Source organism: Primulina eburnea, chromosome 14 (genome assembly GCF_022965805.1).
Source record: "Primulina eburnea isolate SZY01 chromosome 14, ASM2296580v1, whole genome shotgun sequence".
NCBI classification, from domain to species: Eukaryota; Viridiplantae; Streptophyta; class Magnoliopsida; order Lamiales; family Gesneriaceae; genus Primulina; species Primulina eburnea.
In genome coordinates, this window is record NC_133114.1 from 27,091,701 (window position 1) to 27,113,919 (window position 22,219).

General features: G+C 36.3%; 1 protein-coding gene, 1 long non-coding RNA gene and 1 pseudogene across 2 annotated transcripts; all 3 read left to right on the forward strand.

The window, feature by feature from the left end:
• The first annotated feature begins 6,067 nt into the window (after positions 1-6,067).
• Positions 6,068-6,825, forward strand: LOC140812890 (LOB domain-containing protein 19-like). Its single transcript, XM_073171268.1, has 2 exons — positions 6,068-6,408; positions 6,508-6,825. The coding sequence occupies exons 1-2, from the start codon at positions 6,085-6,087 to the stop codon at positions 6,808-6,810; spliced, it is 627 nt and encodes a 208-aa protein (XP_073027369.1). The 5' UTR covers positions 6,068-6,084; the 3' UTR covers positions 6,811-6,825.
• Positions 6,826-11,020: 4,195 nt separating this feature from the next.
• Positions 11,021-14,528, forward strand: LOC140811298 (65-kDa microtubule-associated protein 3-like; annotated as a pseudogene).
• A 131-nt stretch (positions 14,529-14,659) lies between these two features.
• LOC140812680 (uncharacterized) lies at positions 14,660-15,887 on the forward strand. Its single transcript, XR_012113732.1, has 3 exons — positions 14,660-14,933; positions 15,022-15,045; positions 15,279-15,887. It is a non-coding gene; the product is annotated as an uncharacterized lncRNA (long non-coding RNA).
• The last annotated feature ends 6,332 nt before the right edge of the window (positions 15,888-22,219 follow it).

Below are 22,219 nucleotides of genomic sequence, written 5' to 3' on the forward strand. Positions count from 1 at the left end.
TGATTATTAAAATGATTAATTTTTTTCTATAATATTTGATTCAATCAAGCTTCCTTTCGTTCAAATAATAATTATACTTGAAAATTCTATATTTCTATATATGTGTCTATATATGTTTCTATTATAAACATATATATGGAAAATAAATTTTTTCAATTTTTGGTTTTGTTCACTAAATTATCAAAGTTTTATTTTGGTGCAGTAACTTTGTTTTTTTTTGGTTTTTGTTTTATTTCATTCATATTTCGCTGAAGTGCTGATATCATATGAGAAAATATTGATATAAAATCGAAAAATGCTAACGTGCCATGAGATATTAGTGACTTGTTAGATTTCATATAGCAGTTATAAAAAAATAGCAAAAAATAAAGTTAATATATGAAAACTAAACTTTAAAAATTTAATGGATGGAAATTTAAATTCAGACAAGATAGCGAACCAAAAAAACTATTGTACACATATTATGCAAAAGATCACACATATCTTTTATTTAATTCGATCAATTTATATTGCATGACATAAATTGTTTTATAACATTCATGCATTCACATGTTTGGCCAGACTATGACTTCCTTCTGAAAAAGAGATGCATTTAATTAAAGTGGAAAAGTTATTTCTTCAAAATCAGGTATAGTCAAATGCGTGTCTGATTTCTTTTTTTAAAAAAATATACATACTTTCGACTGACTATCTTAATTATTTCAGGCAACAAAATGATAATAACTTCGAATGATGAATGTTTATGTAGGGCCTCAGATTCTTCACTCGTGTGGTCAAAACTTATGAATTATTATACTACAAAATTAATTTAGGAATGCAGCATATATATACGCTCTTTCCTGAGTTTTAGCGAATGAAATGTGTTCAAAATTACAGGATGTCACCCCAGCATAGGGCAACTTAGACTTTGGACATAATTTATGCTGGGGTGACATCCTGTCATTTTGAACACATTTCATTCGTTAAAACTCAGGAAAGTGAGTGCCGTCAGATCTTATTGGTTTCATGCAATTCGCAATTTAGTGTTTATAGCAGACCGTGTAAAATTTCATGAGCTAAAAGTTGAGCTCATTGTTAACCTTTCTTAAAAACAAAATACAAAACAAAAACTTCACCCGGTCAGGCTGTAGTTGGCAGACCGCAACCAATCCATTAATAAAACACGGGCCTCTGGAAGAAAACTACCACTTTTTACAACGTAGCTAGGGTAACCCAAGTACTCATGCTTAACCTTGTGTTCAAATCAATTCAATGCAAAACATGAACAGCATGCCCAATAATTTCAATGTTGGTTCTATTTCTTTGGACAAAAACTTATGTGAGACGGTCTCTATCTATGAAAAAATATTACTTTTTATGTTAAGAGTATTACTTTTTATTGTGAATATCGGTAGAACTAACCCGTCTTACAGATAAAGATTCATGAGACCGTATCACAATTATAGTTTATTTTGCTAATAAATTAATAATTAAACTTGATATCGACCGATACTCAAAATATATATTGAGATTGTCAAGTAGCTTGAAAATTGAAAAATTGAACTCGAGGTCCAATGCTAAATTCTTTATATAGTTGAGAACTTTCGTAATATACTGCACGTCGGTTTCACACAAGTTGTCCCCACTTTTTCCATATTCAGAATAAAAAACTAACTTGTTTTTTTTAATAAATGATAACTAAACTTTTCATATATTCATCAAATTTTTAGTTGAAACAATATATCAATATTTTTTTTTAATATTAAATTTGCAATAATGAAAGTTATGAGTAAGATGCTAGTTGGTCAAAGTATCCAAAGCCTAAGAGACTTGCAGAAATAGACTGGAAACTGACTGAGTACTGACCACTCTCCATTGATCTCCGGCTAGTGGAGAAATTTGTGCAACGGCTTTAAATATATATAGTTGTACACTCGTCTCTTCGTAAATTTAGTTTCTCTATTGCCAAATTTCATTATTAGTCATTTATTTTATTATTTTACAATTTTATTTAATTTTTTGACGTGAAGCTGGTGTGATATCAATATGACGCTTACGTATATAGTGTCATATCAACACTCACAAATAAAAATTATTAAAATCGCCAAAAATTAGAATATACAATATATTGCGTAAAGAGATAAACATAAAAGATTAAAAATACAAAATTTCATATATATATTCAAAATTATATATTATTTTTCTTCGAGGGAAAAAAATTTGATTGGATATTTTGTGGGATGAAAGGAAACTTGACTGGATCCGTTAAATCAAAGTGGGCCTGATTGGACAGCCCACGTGTGCGTGGATTTGTTTTTCAAACATCGATTAGTGTGCAGGAAGAGCAGCTGGGCTATGGATGCCTAACCCACTCCGAAGCATTAATTTCTCCATTGACCAATTTCATCGCAACCCACTTGAATACAAATGTAGGTTGATTCAATTAACTATACCACAATTCTTGTCGGGTCGGGGGTGAAGGATGCCTAAAGTGAGCGGTTTCATCCTTTTGGATCAATTATCTATACCACAATTATTAGCAGAATTATATTTTGAAAGATTAATGCAAATTTCGTGCATAAAAAAGGTAGTTCTAATTGAATCCGTGTCAAATCCAAACTGATTTTGAAGTCTTAAATAATCCAAGGAATCAGTAAATCATTAATATGGTAATTGGACAAAAGAATTAGCATCTTTGGCTAATCACATTCTGTTAACGTCGGGAAAATAACTCGACCTGTGTCAATCTATCATCTTGTATCTGATAAGTCTGGCTTAACATATCTTTATTCGTGAGACGGATCAATTATATTTATAATAAAAATTAATATTTTTTTACATAAAGTAATACTATTTTATGTGTAACTCATATAAAATATTTATCTCAAAAACTTATTATATGATATCGTCTCAAGAGAGTTCCGTGTTTGTAGTAAAAGGACTTTCAAATTTGACTGTTTGTTTTAAAGAAAAAAATAAAAAAAATAAACAGATAAGAAAGAGAAAATACTCGGATGGCATGCAACTAATAATTTTATTTATAAAGTTTATTTGAAAAAATGTCTTGTTTAATAAATTAGTTCCCGACTCGAAATTAGGATGATAATGTAACACTGTCACGCGCCTGTTTAAATATGTTGATGTTGTCAATCAATTAAATCAAAGTATCAGAGCAATTGATTTTGTGTATGACAAGGTTGTTGCCTTCAATCAAATCGGATGGTTGAATGAAAAAAAAAGAACGTGATTGAGTCCTTGATTGAAAATTAAAATGTTTACGACATTTATGTTTAAAAAAATATTTTTTACACAATATATAATACATTTTTATGAATCTAGTCGGATTGAATATTTGTCTTATAAAATTGATTCGTGGACTATTTCAGAATTTTTTTGTTTTTTGTTAAACATGTTTTGAAATAAAAAATATAAACTAATTTACCACTTCTTACAGAAACTCATCCTGAACTTAAAGTTTGGATCATGATGAAAGGAGATTTTCATCTTCCATAAACATATCCAGTCGAGTCCAAACATATTAAAAACAGGAACACATTCTTCACCAACTTTCACACTATTTGTATTCATACAATCACATTACGAGTAGGTCTCTTGTGAGATGGTCTCATGAATTTTTATCTGTGAAATGAGTCAACCCTATCGATATTTACAATAAAAAGTAATCTCTTAGCATAAAAATTAATATTTTTTCAGTGGATGACCCAAATAAGAGATCCGTCTCACTAAAATACGACCCGTGAGACCTTCTCATACAATTTTTTGTCATTACATTAAATTCAAAATTTGCATCAAGTTTGAAATAAAATAAATAAATGCATTGTGTTTTCAAAACCCTTTTCAGCTTTTATCCCTTTGTAATTTATTAAAACTATGCCGCAAGGTTATGTTTCTTCTCAAAATTACCTTATTATCCACAAAATAAAAGAAAATAATAATATTTCACATTCATCTTCTTGTTAAAAACATGCCTTTACTCATTTTCGCAACATCCATGATCCCAGCATTTTTAAATTTAATTCTAGTCTAGTTGTAATAAATGTATAATATATCTCTTATTACTCGATTGTATCCCATTGGTTATTATTAATGGCATGCTAAAAGTTGAGAAAATATGTCGATGAGGTGCAAAAATCAATTTTATCTTTTGTTAAAAGAAATAGTCAGGCTAGTTTTTTTTTTTTTTTTTGAATATAATATAAAAAGGATAAAAATTTAATTACCCAAAAGGGGCAAAAAAATGAATAGAAGCCTAAAACTAGTTTACCTAAGGTTGGGAAAAGACTGATCTTCCTTTTTCTCACTATGGGACTGATGGAAGTGACAAAAGGAGCTGAAGATTTTTGCTGAAAAGATGGGATGTTTGTCCCACGTGTGACTCCCACGCTTCGTCGGTTGAATGAAAGAATTGACTCTGATTGTCTCTATGTGTGTGCTTCACGCAACACTTACACTATTCAAAACTCAATTAGTTTTAGATTATAAAAATTGTCATTTAATTACAAAATTCCTATTTGTAATTTAAGGAATAATAGCATATGATATTCATATATCTCAATAAGTTCAAACCCTAATTCTGTTTGAAATACCGTAAATCTCACGTTAGTATGACACTAATTAAGTAAGCCATTAATAATATATAAATATCTAATATATCCTCGTGGATTGTGTGTTTAAAAGAACGTAATAATGAATGATACTGTATTTTACGTGATGTGCCGCCACCTTTGGGCTTTAAGATTTATTTTTATTTTTTTATACATTTCACAAAAACAAAATTTATATTGTTTTACTATTTAATTTTATGAGATGAATTTTCGATACTTATTTTTATATTTACTAACGGACGACACACACGTGCATGAGATGTGTATGTAAAATAATGATTGATACGTATATAAAGGCAAAAACTTATGTGAAACGGTCTCACGGATCGTATTTGTGAGATAGATCTCTTATTTGGGTCACCCATGAAAAAATATTACTTTTTATGTTAAGAGTATTACTTTTTATTGTGAATATGGGTAGAGTTGACCCGTCTCACTGATTATGATCCGTGAGACGGTCTCACATGTATGAGACCCACTCGTGTATAAATCATGATCGTTAATAGATCGAGTTGATTCATAAAATTGTGTGAGACGGTCTCACGGGTCGTATTTGTGATACGGATCTCTTATTTGGGTCACCTATGAAAAATTATTACTTTTTTTGCTAAGAGTATTACTTTTTATTGTGAATATGAGTAGGGTTGACTCATCTCATAGATTATGACACGTGAGACGATCTCATATGAAACTCACTCATTTTTAAGTTATTATTTGGATAAGAATAATGTAATTTATATTAAATATTTGATTTGCAAAGATAACATGCGAATTTTTAAATTTTTTAAATGGATTATATATTAAAGTTATGAATAAAGTATATGAAAATTAATATTTATCTAAATGAATCGGGTATTTTCACAAAGAGTATGTCTTTTGTGAGACGGGTTTAAAGATTTTTATTCGTGAAACAAGTCAATCCTAACAATATTTGTAATAAAAATATTATTTTTTTGATATAAAAAATAATATTTTTTAACGAATGATTCAAATAAAATATTTCTCAAACAAACTTGATTCGTAAAATCATCTACAAAAATTTTGTGGTTCATAAATACTTGTCGAGATCATAAAATCAGACCACAAAAAACGTCAATAATTGTAGATAGTATATTGATTATATAATACAATAAATGGGTAAACAATAAAATATAATTTCTAAATAATAAATTATGAAGAGTGTACATTATATTTTATTATAAAATGAATTTTGGCTTGGATTTGAACTATTTACGCAGCTCGCCTGCTAACACTCTCAAGTCCGTCTCTGTCAATTGACCCACCGCCAAATCAAGGGACGTCCATTATTTTATATATTCGCAAGTTATCAACTCCCCCTGTCCTAAAATTTAAATATATTCAAACGAGAGATGCATATATACATGAAACCCTCTCTTTTGTACTCTGTGAAATGTGTTTTAGCACCCCATAAAGTAATTTGAGACAAACAAATCATATGTTATCACAACCCAGAAGACAAATGAACATTTGTGGCGGCGGCGGCGGCGGTGATCAAAGCACTGGAGGTGGTGCCGGCGGTGGGCCTTGCGGTGCTTGCAAGTTTCTGAGGAGGAAATGCTTGAAGGGTTGCATTTTTGCACCGTATTTTGACTCAGACCAAGGCACCGCCCACTTTGCGGCGGTTCACAGGGTGTTTGGTGCTAGCAACGCCTCGAAATTGCTGCTCAGAGTCCCGCCGCACCGCCGGTTTGATGCGGTTATCACGCTTTGTTATGAGGCGCTGGCTAGGGTTAGGGACCCTGTTTATGGCTGTGTTGGCCATATCTTCTCTCTTCAACAGCAGGTACATTCTACTTGGTCTATATAGGCAAAGTTGCAGAAATTTTTGAAAGCTAGATAATGATAATAAGTTGTCGCTAATTATTTTGTATATATAATGCAGGTGGTAAATTTACAGGCAGAGTTGGCATACATCCAAGCTCGTATATCAACCCTACAACGTTCGTCATTGCTGGTTCCTCTTCCACTTCCTAGTCTTTCGCCCTCCAACTTCCAATCCTCGTCGGAACTTGTTCAAACGTCACGGTTCAATATGTCTCAGCACGAAGAAATGTCGATGGAAATAGTTAGTTTCCACGATCAAGACGACTTCATCGACGAGGGTGACGATCTACATTCGCTTGCTCGGGAATATGTTGCGAGACACTTTCCAGGAGTTAGATTTAGGCCTCCATGTTCGAAATGAAAACTTTAAATTGCAGTAGAAAAGAATGCATCGCGCAGCTTTTTCCAGATGTTGTCAAGCTACGTTTTGTGTGCATCTGGTACTCCTCTATATATATAATCTTAACCAAAAAAATTATTTTGGTTGTGATCGAGTTGCCCTAAAAGATTTAATTATCATAGCTGCACCCTGGCTGTTGTCTAAAATTTTGACAAGAATTTATATTATGAATTAAATTTGAGATAAAGAAGAGTGTAGTTGAGTGTGAATAATCATAAAAGTTGATGTGATCCGTAAAAACAGAAACTACATATTTTAAAATAACGGACATAATTAAATTCTAAAAGAGTAGGTCTCATGTGAGACCGTCTCACGGATCATAATCTGTGAGACGGGTCAACCCTACCCATATTCACAATAAAAAATAATACTTTTAGCATAAAAAGTAATACTTTTACATGAGTGACCCAAATAAGAGATCCGTCTCACAGATACGACCCGTGAGACCGTCTCAGACAAGTTTTTGCCATTCTAAAAACTATTATCAAAAAGGAGAACTAGTGTAATGTGCAATATATATATATATATATATATATATATATATATATATATATATATATAATGTTAATCGAAAAAGAGAACTAATTAAATTCTAAAAATTATTTCTTTTAATTGTCAATTGAAGTTTATTATTCGAGCTTTGGTCGAACAATCTGATTTTTTGGAGTGATGAACATCACACGAGTAGTCGAGGACATGTGGCGAAATATTTGTTAGGGAAGACAAAGTATATTAAATGATTTCTCGCTCAATAAATAATCACTCGTTATCTTAAATGCGATTCATCGTGAGACGATATGGCTTCTTTCTGGTATTCATGTAGGTATGGCTTCTTTCGGGTAGAAAGATTCGAACATGCATATGAGTCATTCGAACTTTTAATCGAAAATAATTCTAGGTAGACATGAAATATATATATTTAATATAGTTTTATATTATATTAATAAAATATCAAGACTAAGATACTGTCGAACAATATAATTAGAGCTCAACTTCAGATCAAAAAGTTCGAACATGATCGAGTTGGTTTGAATTCGATAAATTAGAATATGAATTAAATATTTTTCGAGCTAGTTGAAAAAGCTCGTTAATCGACTCTATTCGTTTACACGTCTACCTTAAACTTTTCTAATTTCGGGTTTTCGTCCACTAAGTTTCAAAATTTTTTTAGTATACTTTCAGTTTTTGGTAGTTTTAGTCTAATTGTTGTTGTGACATCATAATATCAATAATTTTTAATATCATGTTAGCATTTTCATCGGCACTCCGATGAACTAAGATTGAAAGCCAAAAAAATTCAAAGTTGGTACACCAAATTGCAATGTGAAAAACTTTATAAAGCAAAACCCATAACATGCAACACTGAGTTTAAAGTGTACTCATTTTGATATATACGCGTGTAAAAAACATGGAACATCATAATCTTATGTATTTCTGGTTCTGTGATTTTGGTAACCTATATTATTAAATTTTAGCAGTTTTAGTTCGTTTTTTTTTATTTTCAATTTTAGTTTTTTTTTCTCAACATGACAACGATGTATTAACGATACGATGGTGATGTATTTAATATAATTGTCACATCATGGTATTCTAATTTTTTTTAAAAAAATGAAAATATATTAGGAGTCTAATTTTCAAAAATATAAGCATTTACCATAACCAAAAACTCTAATTTCACATATAAAAATAACAAAAAACTCTAATTTCACTCTAATTTTATTTAAAACAAGATAATAAATAAATAAACAAGGAAGACCGAACAGGGAAGAAAAATCTTTTTTGAATTTCAAAAAAATGAACCCCGAGAGGAATTCTTAATCAATGCCCAGCCGGGATAATCAAATTATGCGTTACGCCAATTTTTCCTTTTTATGGTTCTTGAACCGTTTCGATCTTTCTACAAAAGTTCCACACTCGAAAAACCGCGTCATTTTATCCTCCAGCGACAGTGATCAAATTAAACTTCTTGAAGTTGAGGTTCGGTTTATAAAATAATCTCGGCTGAAGAAAGGATGATCATGAAATGGCATTGTGTTTTTCTTTCTTTTTTTGGTTTGCCCTTTAACTGTGACACCCCATTTGGTTCGAGAGATTAGGAGTGATAGACTAATTTATCCGATCCAATCAAGTGTTTGGTTCAATTTTGAATAAACCTACCTTATCCCTCATAGGTATAATTAGGTTATATTAGGTAGGTTAAAATAATACCTACTCACCCCCTAGGATTATTTATCTCACTCTTAATACCTCCTATTTTTTCGATTTTACCCTTCTCCTAAATTCAAACTCACCACCATATCCCGCCACCGACCACCGCCGGCCAACCACAGACGGACCGCCGACCGCGGCGAGCACCGGCCGACCAGCGACGAACTGCCGACCACCGGCCGACATTGGTTAGCGACGGTTTGTCAAAAAACCGTCGCTATTAGCGACGGTTTGTGTAGAAAGGTTTGTCAAAACACCGTTGCTATTAGCGACGGTTTGTTTATAAAACGTCGCTAACTGTCTAATTTTTAGTAATTAAAATAATTCAAAACAAGATCGGCGACGGTTTCTCAAAAACCGTCGCTATTAGCGACGGATTGTTTTCTCAAAATCAGTCGCTCATAGCGACGGTTTTTGAGAATCCGTCGGTAAGTTTCCGGCCGTCTCACCTGCTGACCTTTTCCGATCGACCATTTCCGCCGGCCGCCACTGTCGCCGTCGCGAAGGGGAAGGACAATTTCGTCTTTTCATCAAAAAATTCAAAATTATCCTACACTTAAAAATCTTACCAAACATAATATTATTTTACATCATATATTACAATTCTATCACAATCATTTTCTTTATCATTTACATACTAATTATTAGTTTATCCTATCCTTCCAACCAAATACAGCCTGAAAGTATAAAAAGTTCCCGGTTTGTCGAGTCTTTGCGTTGTTTACGCGTTTCATTATTGCTCCAAAAATGAAATCGCTCATCTTATGCACCTCTCATCCCCGACTCAACAGGATCGTGAGAGGAAGTAAATCATGGTATTTACATGGTGACTCAGATATGCTACGCCACGCACAAGGAGCTCTCCTCATTGGAGAGAATTTAACTCAACACTGCCGTTTGCGAAATTCGATCCCTGCAGCTGACCAACTGAACTAAATCCATACGGACACGCGTTTCATAATTGCTTTCTGAAACAAGGGGTGAGTATTACCTTGGTGCTATGCTTGAACTTGAAGGCGATTGATACCAGTTTGTCTGTGAGCACGAGTAAATGTTGCATGCTATTCAGAAATTCTTAAATGAAAAAGAAATAATTTTTTCGCGCCGATTACTTGATTCTTTGAGATTGCCAGAAATGCCTGTCTTGTTTAAAAGTTTGAATGAGGGTTGGTCTCTGGTGCTACTCTGTTTCTTTTATCTCGTATGATTGGCCGATTTCATAAGGGCTGTTTTTTCTTTTTTCCTTTTCATTTTGTGTAGATCGGTTGAGTTTCATATGTCTGGAAGTGTATTTCTACAGCTGAGCATTCTCTGTTGGGTGTGGTTGAGGATTTTGTTATTTCTTACTCTAATATTAAGAACGTGACCACTATAGTACCTATCTTTGGCAGGTTGATATGTTAAAAAAACAACTCTTATTTTTAATTTATCTTATGTATATCTTAACCCACACAAAACTTAAAAGATGGATCAAACCGTTGCCCAATCGTTTGACAAAATATTTTTGACTAATTAATAAAATAATGCGCATGCCTGCACTACTAGTAGTTCTGAATGAGTTTGATGAATTGGTTTGGTATACTAGAATGGATATTCTGTTATTTATTTCTCACCTTCATGTCACAAAGTTTAACTCGAAGTAACAGGAGGAGAAAATTTACCACTACCGTGTTTGCCTTTTAAAATGTGAACCGGTTGGATTGGTACTTGAATTTATATATTTCTAAGTTGACGGTGTGATTTGATTGATCTTTATGTGATTCTAACTTATTCATTTCAACTATGGAGGTTAGATGATCTACTGCTTAGTGGTAATATTTGGTCATCTTTCTAGTAGTTTATTGTTTTTGGTGTTCTTGGTTCAAAACTTCATGAAAATTATGAGTCACATTTGTACGCACGTTAGACACCCCAATATATATATATACTCATGGTGCTTTTCTTGTGTGTACTACTACTGATGCAGTTGTCTTTGCAATAATAACCACTTGATGGATCAGCCTTCACAAATGGAAAGAACTTGTGGTTCTCGTTTATCTGAGCTGCAGGTGATCTCGGACTATCTCAGTGTTTTTTATTTATTTATTTCTCTTCGGTGAATTCAAAAAAGTTGGCTTATTAAGCGAACATAAAGTCTTCATACACAGAAGAATTGTTCTGTGGAATCAGAAAATGTGGGATGAAATTGGAGAGCCTGATAGCGAAAGGGGCCAAATACTTTTTGAACTTGAACAAGAGTGTTTGGAGGTGTGTCGGAGGAAAGTGGATGAGGCAAGCCACTGTCGAGCTCAGATGAGACAATTACTTGCCGGCTCAGAGGCACAAGTTGTAGACATTTGTGCTACATTGGGAGAGCGACCAGTTCATATATCGAAGGTAAGGAAAAGAGTTCTAGGAGTTCTGGGAATCGTAAACGGTACCGCGTTAGCATGGTATGTGATAACTTTGTGTGAATCATAAAATGCTACCATCTTTGACTGGGTGCATGGTATGAAGATATTTGAATTATAAATGATACCAAGTTTTCTGTTTTAACCAGTTCTGGGAGTTTGAAAAAAAAGCTTCAGGTCATAATGCGTCAACTTGAAGATATTAAAAAGAAAAAAAACGAGAGGAAGAGTCAATTTGCAGAGGTTTTGAAACGAATAAATATCATCTCTAAGGAGCTTTCTGTATCCATGGAGAATAAAGTGATCATTGATGAGGGTGATTTATCACTAAAAAGCTTAGATGCTTTACAAAATCAGTTGTGTTTGTTGCAGAAAGAGAAGGTCCGTTTCTTGCATTTGTTCACTTCTGTTTATTTCGTTTATATTGACATTAATTTTGCTAAAAAAAGTAAAAATGGTAGTACTATGGATATGCCAGAACTATGCTATTTCCAAAATTATACGAAAGATTTTGGGTTTTAATTTGAAAAACAAAGATTTTCTTTTGGTTAATCAAGCAGCGTAAACAAAAATTGAAGGCTTGGTATGTGTGTGTTAATAAATGCAAGTTTCATCTTGTTTGATAGTTCTTGGTAGAATGAACCAGAAGCAGCACCTGACTCTATAGCTTCCACTTAAAGATCTGTTGAGTATTGTTGTTCAAAACCTCCCTCTTTTTGGAAAGGACCTCTTTCATTTCTTCCAATCTTGTTATACTACCAAAAAGAGGGAGGTTTTAGAGGAAATATGTAGAGGAGCACTCATGGCTGTTGAACAACAATACTCAACAGATCTTTAAGTGGAAGCTATAGAGTCAGGTGCTGCTTCTGCTCTTCTTTTACATAGGAAATGGACGCGTGTTTTTGTCTGGAAAGGGAGATGTCAAGCCTCTAACATAGGGACTTGTTCTGGACAGTGGTGGAGCAGTCTTCCCTCTCCCCATGATCCCATCCCAACTGATAAAAATTACATTGTGTCGTTTTTCAAATTTTGAGCTCCCATTTCTGCCTCATTTCGCTTCCAGATTCCTAGGTCTGGCCATGTTTACAGTGACCTGGTACCGTCGCAAAATATTACTAGGAATTAACTGTCCGAATTAATACCATCTTGCAGAGGCAATCAATACATCATATCTTTCAGAACAGCTGGAGGTTCAGATTTCCAAGGCCAAAGAAGAAGCTTTCAGTAGAAAAGAGATCCTCGAAAAGGTTAAAAAATGGTTGGCTGCTTGTGATGAGGAATGCTGGCTGGAGGAATATAATAGGGTCGGTTATAAAATATCTTTTATGTCTGAGTGTTGGTTCATTACCTACATTATTTTTATTTTTTTTCATTTCAATTGTATTTCATGCATAGGATGAAAATCGGTATAACGCTGGGAGAGGTACACATCTCGTGCTAAAGGGTGCTGAAAAAGCTCGTACACTTGTCAATAAAATTTCAGGTATATGGTTTATTTTCAAGCTTAGCAATTAATGTAGGGAAAAATGTGTTTAATTGAAGGTTCTATGATAGAACAGGTGCTGACAAATTATGTTCAATGCTGCTTATATGCCAGCCTCAAGTTATAAATGATGTTTCGATGCTTCAAATATTGAAAAAATTTCAGTAGTTTCTTCGTATCTTTTTTAACCATGCTATCTTAAGGAATGATGGAGACGCTGAAATCGAACGCAAATGCCTGGGAGATGGAAAGAGGAATTGAGTTCTTATATGATGGAGTAAGCACCAGTGTCTTATATGATGGAAAGAGGAACCGAGTTTTGGCATTGCATTATGCTGTAGTCAATAGTTTATTGTTATTTATTCTGTTTAGGTGGGCCTTATGTCCATGATTGAACAGTACAGTGACTTAAAGCACTTGAAAGAACAAGAGCGTCAAAGGCAGAGGGTATATACTTAACATATGACATCAATGCCATGACTGTGTGCGCTTTTACAGAATTTATATGCTAAATGATGAATTTCCTACTTATTTTTGTTACATTTGAATCGAAAGAAACTTCAGAGACAATTGATAACAGAGCAAGAAGCCATTTTTGGGTCAAAACAGAGTCCATCAAAAAGTGTGAACAAGAATTCTAGAACATCAACTGGAGGTGCGGCTGGTAAGAGATTTTCCTTGGGAGGGTTCAATGTTGCAAAATATGCTTGTGGAGAAAGTCGGTTCTCATTCTTTGTCAAAGAATAACAATGCGAAGCAGCAGGGTTCCCGAAGCCATCACCACTGTGGTCTTATGGTTCATTCTTCTGGTAAAAACATCAGTAGACTTTTCTGTTTGTAACGTTTTATATCTTAAACATTTATAGTTGGAAGGATACTGAGCAGCAATAGTTACCTCTGTCATACTATACGGCTGCTTATGTAGCATATCGACAGAAATATGGCTTGGATTGCTGTACAATTCAAACTATTTGAGCTGCATCTTAACCATTTGCATATTATTATGCTCTCATAGCACAGCTCACTCGCATCCAATTTAAGTTTGAAACTGTTTATAAATCATCTGCCATGAATTGTTGTCACAGGCCAGAAAAACATGTCCAGTGGCCCTGTAAAACAGCAATCCAGCATTGCAACCAACACGCAACACATACAAACGTCGCCTCTGAGGAAGCCCCTCTCATCATTTTCATCGAACCTTGCTTCTTTCAATTTTCAGGATCAAAATCTGAAAAGTATGGAGTTCCAGGACACATAATGTTTGCAAAACTCTAGTGGCTCTCTTCTATGAATGAAAATCAAACTCCAAAGACATTGCCAATTCCAGTGCCAACAACTCCTCCAACGGTGTCTACCGCAATGCAAACCACTATGGCCCCTTTTAGCCCACCTGTCAGCGGTACTGAAGAAGTCGGTTATTCATATGAGGTGAAACGAGCTGGATTTATTGTCCCTGAATCACATTTTAGCATTAGCCATCAGTAAGGTTTATGTGCATAGTTTGTCAAATTTCCTATTTGATTCACCTTTGTCTTATTTCGCTGATTCCCTTTGGTTTATGGCTCTACTGTTTCATGTGCATAACACAAATCTTGAGGACTTCTGTGAGAGCCCATTTCCCCTCAAAGCCCAAATGTAAACACCCAAGCCCAGCCCATTTGTTTTATTAATTAATTAAATAATATAAAATCATGTGCAGAAAGTAAAAGAAAGAATCAGAAAGCTCCCGTAACTTCTGTCCGTGAAAGTCAAACGATTTTTTCCGCCTTTGACCGCCCGTAACTCCACCGTCGATCATCGATTTTCGAAAGTAAGCATAGTTTTGGAATCTTCTCGACGAGGGCTACGTTTTGGTACCCATATTGAAAGGTTTCTCGACCCTGTTCGAAAACCCGTATCCCTTTTCTCCGTCGAATTGCCGCCCGTACGTCACCGGAATTCGGAAATTGACTGAGGGCTTTTGTTCCCTATGTCATAAGCTTCGTTTTGGTAGATATATTGAGGTACAAATCAGGATTCCCGCAAGGTTGTGTATTTTTGCTGGGTTAAATTTGGTACCAATATTGATAATTGTTATGTAATTGATTGTAGGTACGAGAATTGAGCCGATTTGAGGTATCTATCAGATTTTCGGAATTTATTTGGGATTAATTTCGAAAATTCAGAAATATATAATCGGATTTTCGAATTTTAGTGTTCAATAATTAGGTGTTTCGATACTGTAGAATAGTCGTATATGAATTTGGAAATATAAAAGTCTAAATTAGGGATTTTCGGAATTTTAGGCTAAATTAGTGAATATTGGAATAATAAATTGAAGTTGATATGAAAGGTATTATTTGCCACAGGATTGGATTATTCGAGAAATCCTTAAGAAATTTCAGTGGTAAATTAAGGGTTCAGTTGAGGTACGTATGAACCGTTTTATTATGACGTCTATAGTGATGTGAAATGACGTTGAGTACTTTGTAATAAGTTGTGACGTGCTTTATGTGCTTCTGTGAATACTTGATTGCATTCATGGATTTATTTGAGTTGATGCATAGCATTTCGAGCCTTGACTCCGTTGATTGCTAGCATTACTGATCTGTTGCGATGTTGCGTCATCTATGGAGTGAGTGATAGGATTAGATCACTCCTGACATCTCATCGATGGAATGGGTGATAGGACTAGCACTCCTGATGACTTGCATGAGGGCTGAGCGAGTCGCACCCGTACCCTCGATGCTACGTGCATGGATAGCGGCGGCATGCTATTACGTTGCTGCATTCCTGGCACGGGTGGCCACTGTTCTTGTTGCTGATGCGTTTCATTTGGACTCCGCTTTGGTATCCATTATTTTGTTGTTACCTTTCACGCATTGCATTACATTGCATCGCATCGCATTGTACTTGATTTTATTTCATGTCAGTTATATTTGTCGTAATATTACTTGTTCGTCGTACTGGGGCCCGACCCCTCGTTTCTTTTATGTTGTGGTTGTTTTTGATGCCATAGCAGGTTATCCAGGAGGATTTGACGCGTCTGATGGAGCGTCAGGTAGTGGTGCCCAGTCGTCGAGTCGTGGTTGAGAGGTTCCCAGATATATATATACACTATATTATGGAGTCATACATTTACCGGGGAGATGCCCCGTGTAGCTGTACTGTTGTTTTACGATGTTTTGAATGGATAGTTGTGTGATCGAGCCTTGCCGGCTCTGCATGTGTTTAGTCCCGGTCAGTGCGGCTATAGGTTGTGAATTGATGTTGTGACTTTATTTCGAGTATATAAATATTGTTTGTGATGTTTTGATTTTTTTTGGGATGTCCTATTTACGAATAGGTCATGCCGAAATTTCTGTAGGCCCAAAATGAAAAATTTTTAATCGCTTTCGCTGTTTACGTTAATAAATCCTGGTTGTTTGGTCATTAAACGTTAATCAGGAGCACGGGCCCCCACAACTTCTCTATTGTATTTTTGGATTTGATACGCTAATTTGATCAACAGGTTAGGATTGTCTAGTCAGTCAATAGAATTCTTTAGACATTTGTTGGTATATCAAGATTATCTTTTCAATCCAGTGTTCAGTTTTTTGTCCATAAATTTAAAATTCCCCCTCGATGCTTCTCAATTCTCGTGCTGACCTTCCTCCAGGTTTCGCAAGGATTATTTATTGTGATGTCATGGATGAATCGACAAAATAGTAAAAGATATGAAGATAATTAGATAAGGATTATGATATGGTAATGATATTGTTTGTCACGAAAATTTGCGGGCGTGCCAGACACGTGTTCGTGCCAAATTTGTGAAAATTATCTGACTTCTTTTACCAAACGTTGTGTTTCTCGATTTGATCGTTCGTTCTAATTCCCTCGAAATGTCTCCAAAAATAAGAACATAAAATGAAGAATATACTGAAATTAAAGGTGGAATTCATAAACAACATCAACACTCATTATGCTGCCATGAATTTGATCGACATTTTCACAAGAAAGTTGGAGGAATATGCGAAATCTGAAGAAACTAAAATACTTGAAATTGGAAAATATGCAGATAAAATATTGAGAGAATTGAAGAATCTTTGTTGTAGCTTTTGTTGGATTGATTTGTCGAGAGCTTCTTTCTGATTCCTCCTTCTGCTTTTGTCGCATTCTACACATCAGTTTTTCCCTTCCACGATCACCCCACGTTCTTCCACCTTGGGTCATGGCTCAACTCCCGGCATCGTGCTTTTCTTGGACCAAACTGCAACTCTTCTTGGGCTTTTTCATTGGGCCTCCCCACATCATGCTCAACATCCTGCAGGCTGTTATTATTAATGGGCTTCCAAAGTTTGGGCTAAACAACTGCCCCCCTAGCCAATTTGGGCCATTGGCTAATTTGGCCCAATTTTGGCTATTTGGTTGATTTTACTGATTTGGCCCAGTGGGCCAAACTAGTTATTCACATATGAGCTGAGCGTGGAGTCTTATGATAGAAAAGAAATGTCCCATGGATTTGAAGATGAATCGACAGCTGAAACACATCTTTTCCCTCCACCAAGTTAAATCCAAGTGTGCATTCCCTGAACCCCCAGTTCTTCATTTCCTTCCCCTAAATCTCCATCGGCGCCCACCGATCTTCCCCAAGAAACCACAATTTACATCGCTTTTGTGATGCCATCCAAGTTTCTGAAAGTTTCCATCATTAATCTCCTTTACCTCATGCCACACCTTCTCAAGGTAAGGATATTTCATCAATTTATCCAATCCCCCATCACAAAAACATTGTAGAATATAACACATTTAATGATGCACTCAAGGTGTTTGTTAATATGTCTGAATGAGTTTTTTATGAGTAACACCTTGCAACACCCACTTCTTGCATCTTAACAGGGCGGCTCTCTTGGTGCGTATATTCAAAACTTGGCCTATAGCTGGTGCAACTTCTGTAATCTTCCATGTGCTTAAAGGAAATGCACCAACACAAGGAATTGTGATGCTCCACCAAATTCACTGAGGATGAGATCTCATTTTCTGGAATCTTAAAAACCAATAGAGATGGAAAATCCTCATGGTAGTGCAGTTGGCCCATCCGAAAGATAATTACCAAGCTTTGATGAATATCTCTGCCAGCAGCTGAACATATATGTATGGATGAGTGTCAAACACATCGAGAGGAAATGAAATATGTAGGCTAGGGACAGTAGGCGTATGTTTTTACACTTGTTTGCCATGATTTGGCAAGTGTATTTTTCTGATGTGTAGAGTTGAGAAAGTGGCTTGAAAGCCAAACTTTGTTGGTAAAATGCATTGTTGTTCTTGCATATGTTGCTTGGGACATATTTGCAGGTGTTCACAATTTTGGCATATCACATTTATAAAGGAAACTCTGCCAAAATTTTTCTAAAAACTAAAAAAAACGGCCAAAAGCCTGTTTTCTTTAACATTGACGCAAACATTGCGGGCCAACTCTGTCTGTTACCAACCAACGGTTGAACAACATTTTTCAAATAATGCCCTCCAAGGTTCCAAGGCATGCACTGAACGAAATTCATTTTGTCCTCAATTTGACCAACTAACACAACAAATATTCCTCCCCAAAATTTACCAACTACAGCGGATTCCATGAGCACTTATTTTTATTTATTCACAGATGCTCCATCATTATTTACAAACAAGTTCAACAAAGAATGGCTTAAAGTTCAACAAGGAATGACTTAAAAGCCTATTCCTCACATATTTACATAAACTTCTTATAGGCCAATATGACAAAATTAACCAAAGTGGCCATCCAGCCTACTTTGTACAATACTTTCCATCTTTTTCATCTTTATGAACCACCTGTCTCCGGCTGTCGATCTTTCATCTGAGCCGGAGCTAAGATGAAATCCTCTATTTGTAGCTTTTCTTCCTCACTACCTCGACAGTCCTCCTCAAATATTACTTTAGCTCCATCGATATCCCACAACTCTTCGTTCACCAGCTGCTGCATTTTGTCTTTCCACTCGGAAGTTGCAGCGACTTCCATTTCTTCTTTAGTGAACTTAATCATCGACCACCTCGATAATGGGTCGAACCATGGGTCTAGGAGAGACCATGGCAGTGGGTTTGAGAATTTTTTCAACTGCTTCCCTTACTTTCTTGGTGTCCATGTAGACTGCTCTTTGCTGCCCATTCACCTTGTAATCACGAATTCTGATGGGTCCGAAGGCTCCATCATAGTATCTAGCTTCTACTGCGTTGGAGTTTGACTGGTACGGCTGTGAATCAGCCTGTACCACTTCCACCTCATCTCCTTTCCACATCAATAGCAACTGGTGCATGGATGATGGCATACAATGATTGGTGTGAATCCAATCCCTTCCTAGCAAAGCGTGGAAACTAGCACTGGAATTTACTACGAAAAATGCTGACAACGAAGATCGGGACCCTACAGTGACGTTTGCTGGCAACACTCCCAAAGTTTTTGTAGATTCCCCGGTAAAAGCCGCCACCGAGACTTCGGTAGGAATCAAATCTTCAACATTCTTGCCCAATTTTTGAAGGATTCTGAAGGGTAGAATATTCACAGCCGACCCATTATCTATTAGTACCCTAGACAATGGTTTTCCATTCACGTGTGCTACAATGTAGAGTGGCTTGATATGCTTAGTCATTTCGTTGGTGGATCGCTTCATCAATACTCTTTTCTCTTCATCGACAAGAACACCAACGCTCTCATCCACCATATCAGATTGAATGGATTCTGTGCCATTTTGATCTCCAGTAAATACATCGGTCTCACATGTCCCTTTGCGTTTGAATTCCTCTGGCAACATTAACGAGCCAGTGGCACACTCAAATGAAACCAAAATCTGTCCCACTTTGAAAGTAGCCCTCTTGACTGGTTCACTGTCTTCCTCCGATAATAGATCATCATCTTCCTCGTCATTATCTTCAGTAGCCTTCCTCCCAAATTTTTTCTTCTCTTTAAATGACTCCTCTATCCCAGACCTACGTTCAGCAGCTTTTTCTCTCAACAAACGTCGTTTTTGGGTTCTAGAAAGAGGCTTTGGGAATTTTGGATGTTCTACTCGCCTCCATACACCATCAGGGATTGCTCTGGGAGGAACAACAAAGCGGGAATTCCTCTCATATTTTTTATCGGTGCTCAGAAGAGATGGCCTCTGTATTATCTTATGAAATGACTGCTGGCCACTTCTTCTCTCATTATTCATCGACCAAGAATGTGGGCTCCTTCTGAGGTACTGGTTCTCCGGCCTTTTGGCCATGGATTCCCTGTCATACCTCATATTCCTTCCAGTATAATGCAGATCCTCCCCACTGTAGTAGCGATCTTTCCCATGAAAAGTTTCTGCTTTCTTCTCCCTAACCTCAAACATAATTTTTCGAGGCACCCAACACTTCTTTATAGTAATTCCTGGCCTAATGGACATGTCCTTGTTACCACTCCTTCTCTTCTCATTAATTAAAAAATGCAAGTCAGTACTGTTCATGTTTACATTGGCTACCGGGGGAAATGGATCTTCATTCACTATCATTGCTTCTTTTTTCTCAGGGAATTTCAGGATTCCCTTGTTGATTCTTTCCTGCAAGACATTTTTGAAAGCCCAACAAGCATTAATATTATGGTTGAAGGAATTGTGATACTTACAGTAATCTCTTCCTTTCAATTCCTCCCTAGTGAGCAGCTTGTGGTCTGGGGGGAATGTTATAAACTCTTCCTTCACTAAGTAATCGAAAATTTCCTCCGTCTTTGATGCATCGAAAGTATATGGTGTTTGCACTGGAGGAATGTTTTTCTTGGAGAGTTCTTCACTCTTGCGTTTCAAGAAAGGGACAGTGCGTGATCCGGAATTTGCTACTTCTGCCAATGCAACTTCCTCCACTTCCTGGAAATAAGAGCCCACTGTAGACTTTCTTTTATGACTCTCTTCTCGTAACAATTCCTCATACTCTGACACCTTGGCAGCAAGCTCATAAAAATCGCGGAATTCCATCCCTTGGAATTTCTTTCTCAACTCAAAGCCAAGTCCTCGCTGTGCCATTTTCACATATTCTGATTCTGGAATGCAAACTTTGCACCTACTCCTCACTCTTTTGAATTCGCAAATGAAATCATTGGCAGATTCCCCGGGTTTTTGGACCACCCTTGACAATTCTGCTATACTAATCTCAGGTACTGTTCTGAAGAATTGTGTATGGAATTGACGTTCCATATCATGCCAAGTCATAATAGAGTTCCGAGGTAGTGTTGCATACCATGTGAAAGCAGTACTGGTCAGGGAATTGGGGAACAGACGTAACTTATAATTAGAAAAGTTCTCCAAATTCGCCAATTCCCAAACACTGAATTGTAAACCTGGCCACATGTTCCACGCTGGATTGACCGTTTTCCCCGGAATATAACGTGAAGTCTGGAATGCGGTATCCTTTTGGATAAGGGTTGTCACGATCCACAACATCAGGATACGGTTTATGGAATTCTGGTCTGTTGATTGGCCTCACTCCAGGGCCATACAACTCTTGAATCACATCACGTACCATCTCAAAATCCAACGTTGAAGTTTGTCTTAACTGGTGAGGAGGATAGATTGCCCCCCGAGTGTTATTCCCCAAACCTGGCGCTGAATATCCACGCATTCCCCCATCAACATACATCCCTGGATGTAAGTTAGGAGACGTCACAGAGAACACGTTACCAGCCATTTGTTTACTGTTGCCGCAGTTTTGGAATTTCAACCCCAACTCCTCATCCCTTTTGTGCGGAGGAGTGTATCTTCCTTCTTTGGCAGATTTAGGAATCAGTGCCTCCCCCAAGCGGCGACTTTCACCTGCTTGAGAAACCCCTGATCCTTGGCCTTGAACTTTTAGCAAATTAACGTCAGTTTCTTGAAGTTCAACATTTTCTGGTGTAACAGCCTCTCCTTTTGCAGACTTCCTCCATTCCTTCATTTCTGCCACAAATTCCATCATAACAGTAGAAAAAGTTTGGGTCATTTCTCTGAGATCACTGCGGATATTTTTCTCCATGGCCAACATAAAGTTCAGTGGAGACCCATCACCACCAGAAACAGCAATTCCTTCCTTCATAGTCTCTTCCTCGAACTGGTGTACAAGCCTTTCAACCGTTCTTCCTTCTACATCAGTTTCCTGAAACTCTTCTTGTGAACGATGGACTTTCCCCTGTGATGGAGGAATTCCCTCATTCTTCTCAGTACGCTTTGGAGGCATTTGGTCCCACCGGGCGTGCCAACTTGTTTGTCACGAAAATTTGCGGGCGTGCCAGACACGTGTTTGTGCCAAATTTGTGAAAATTATCTGA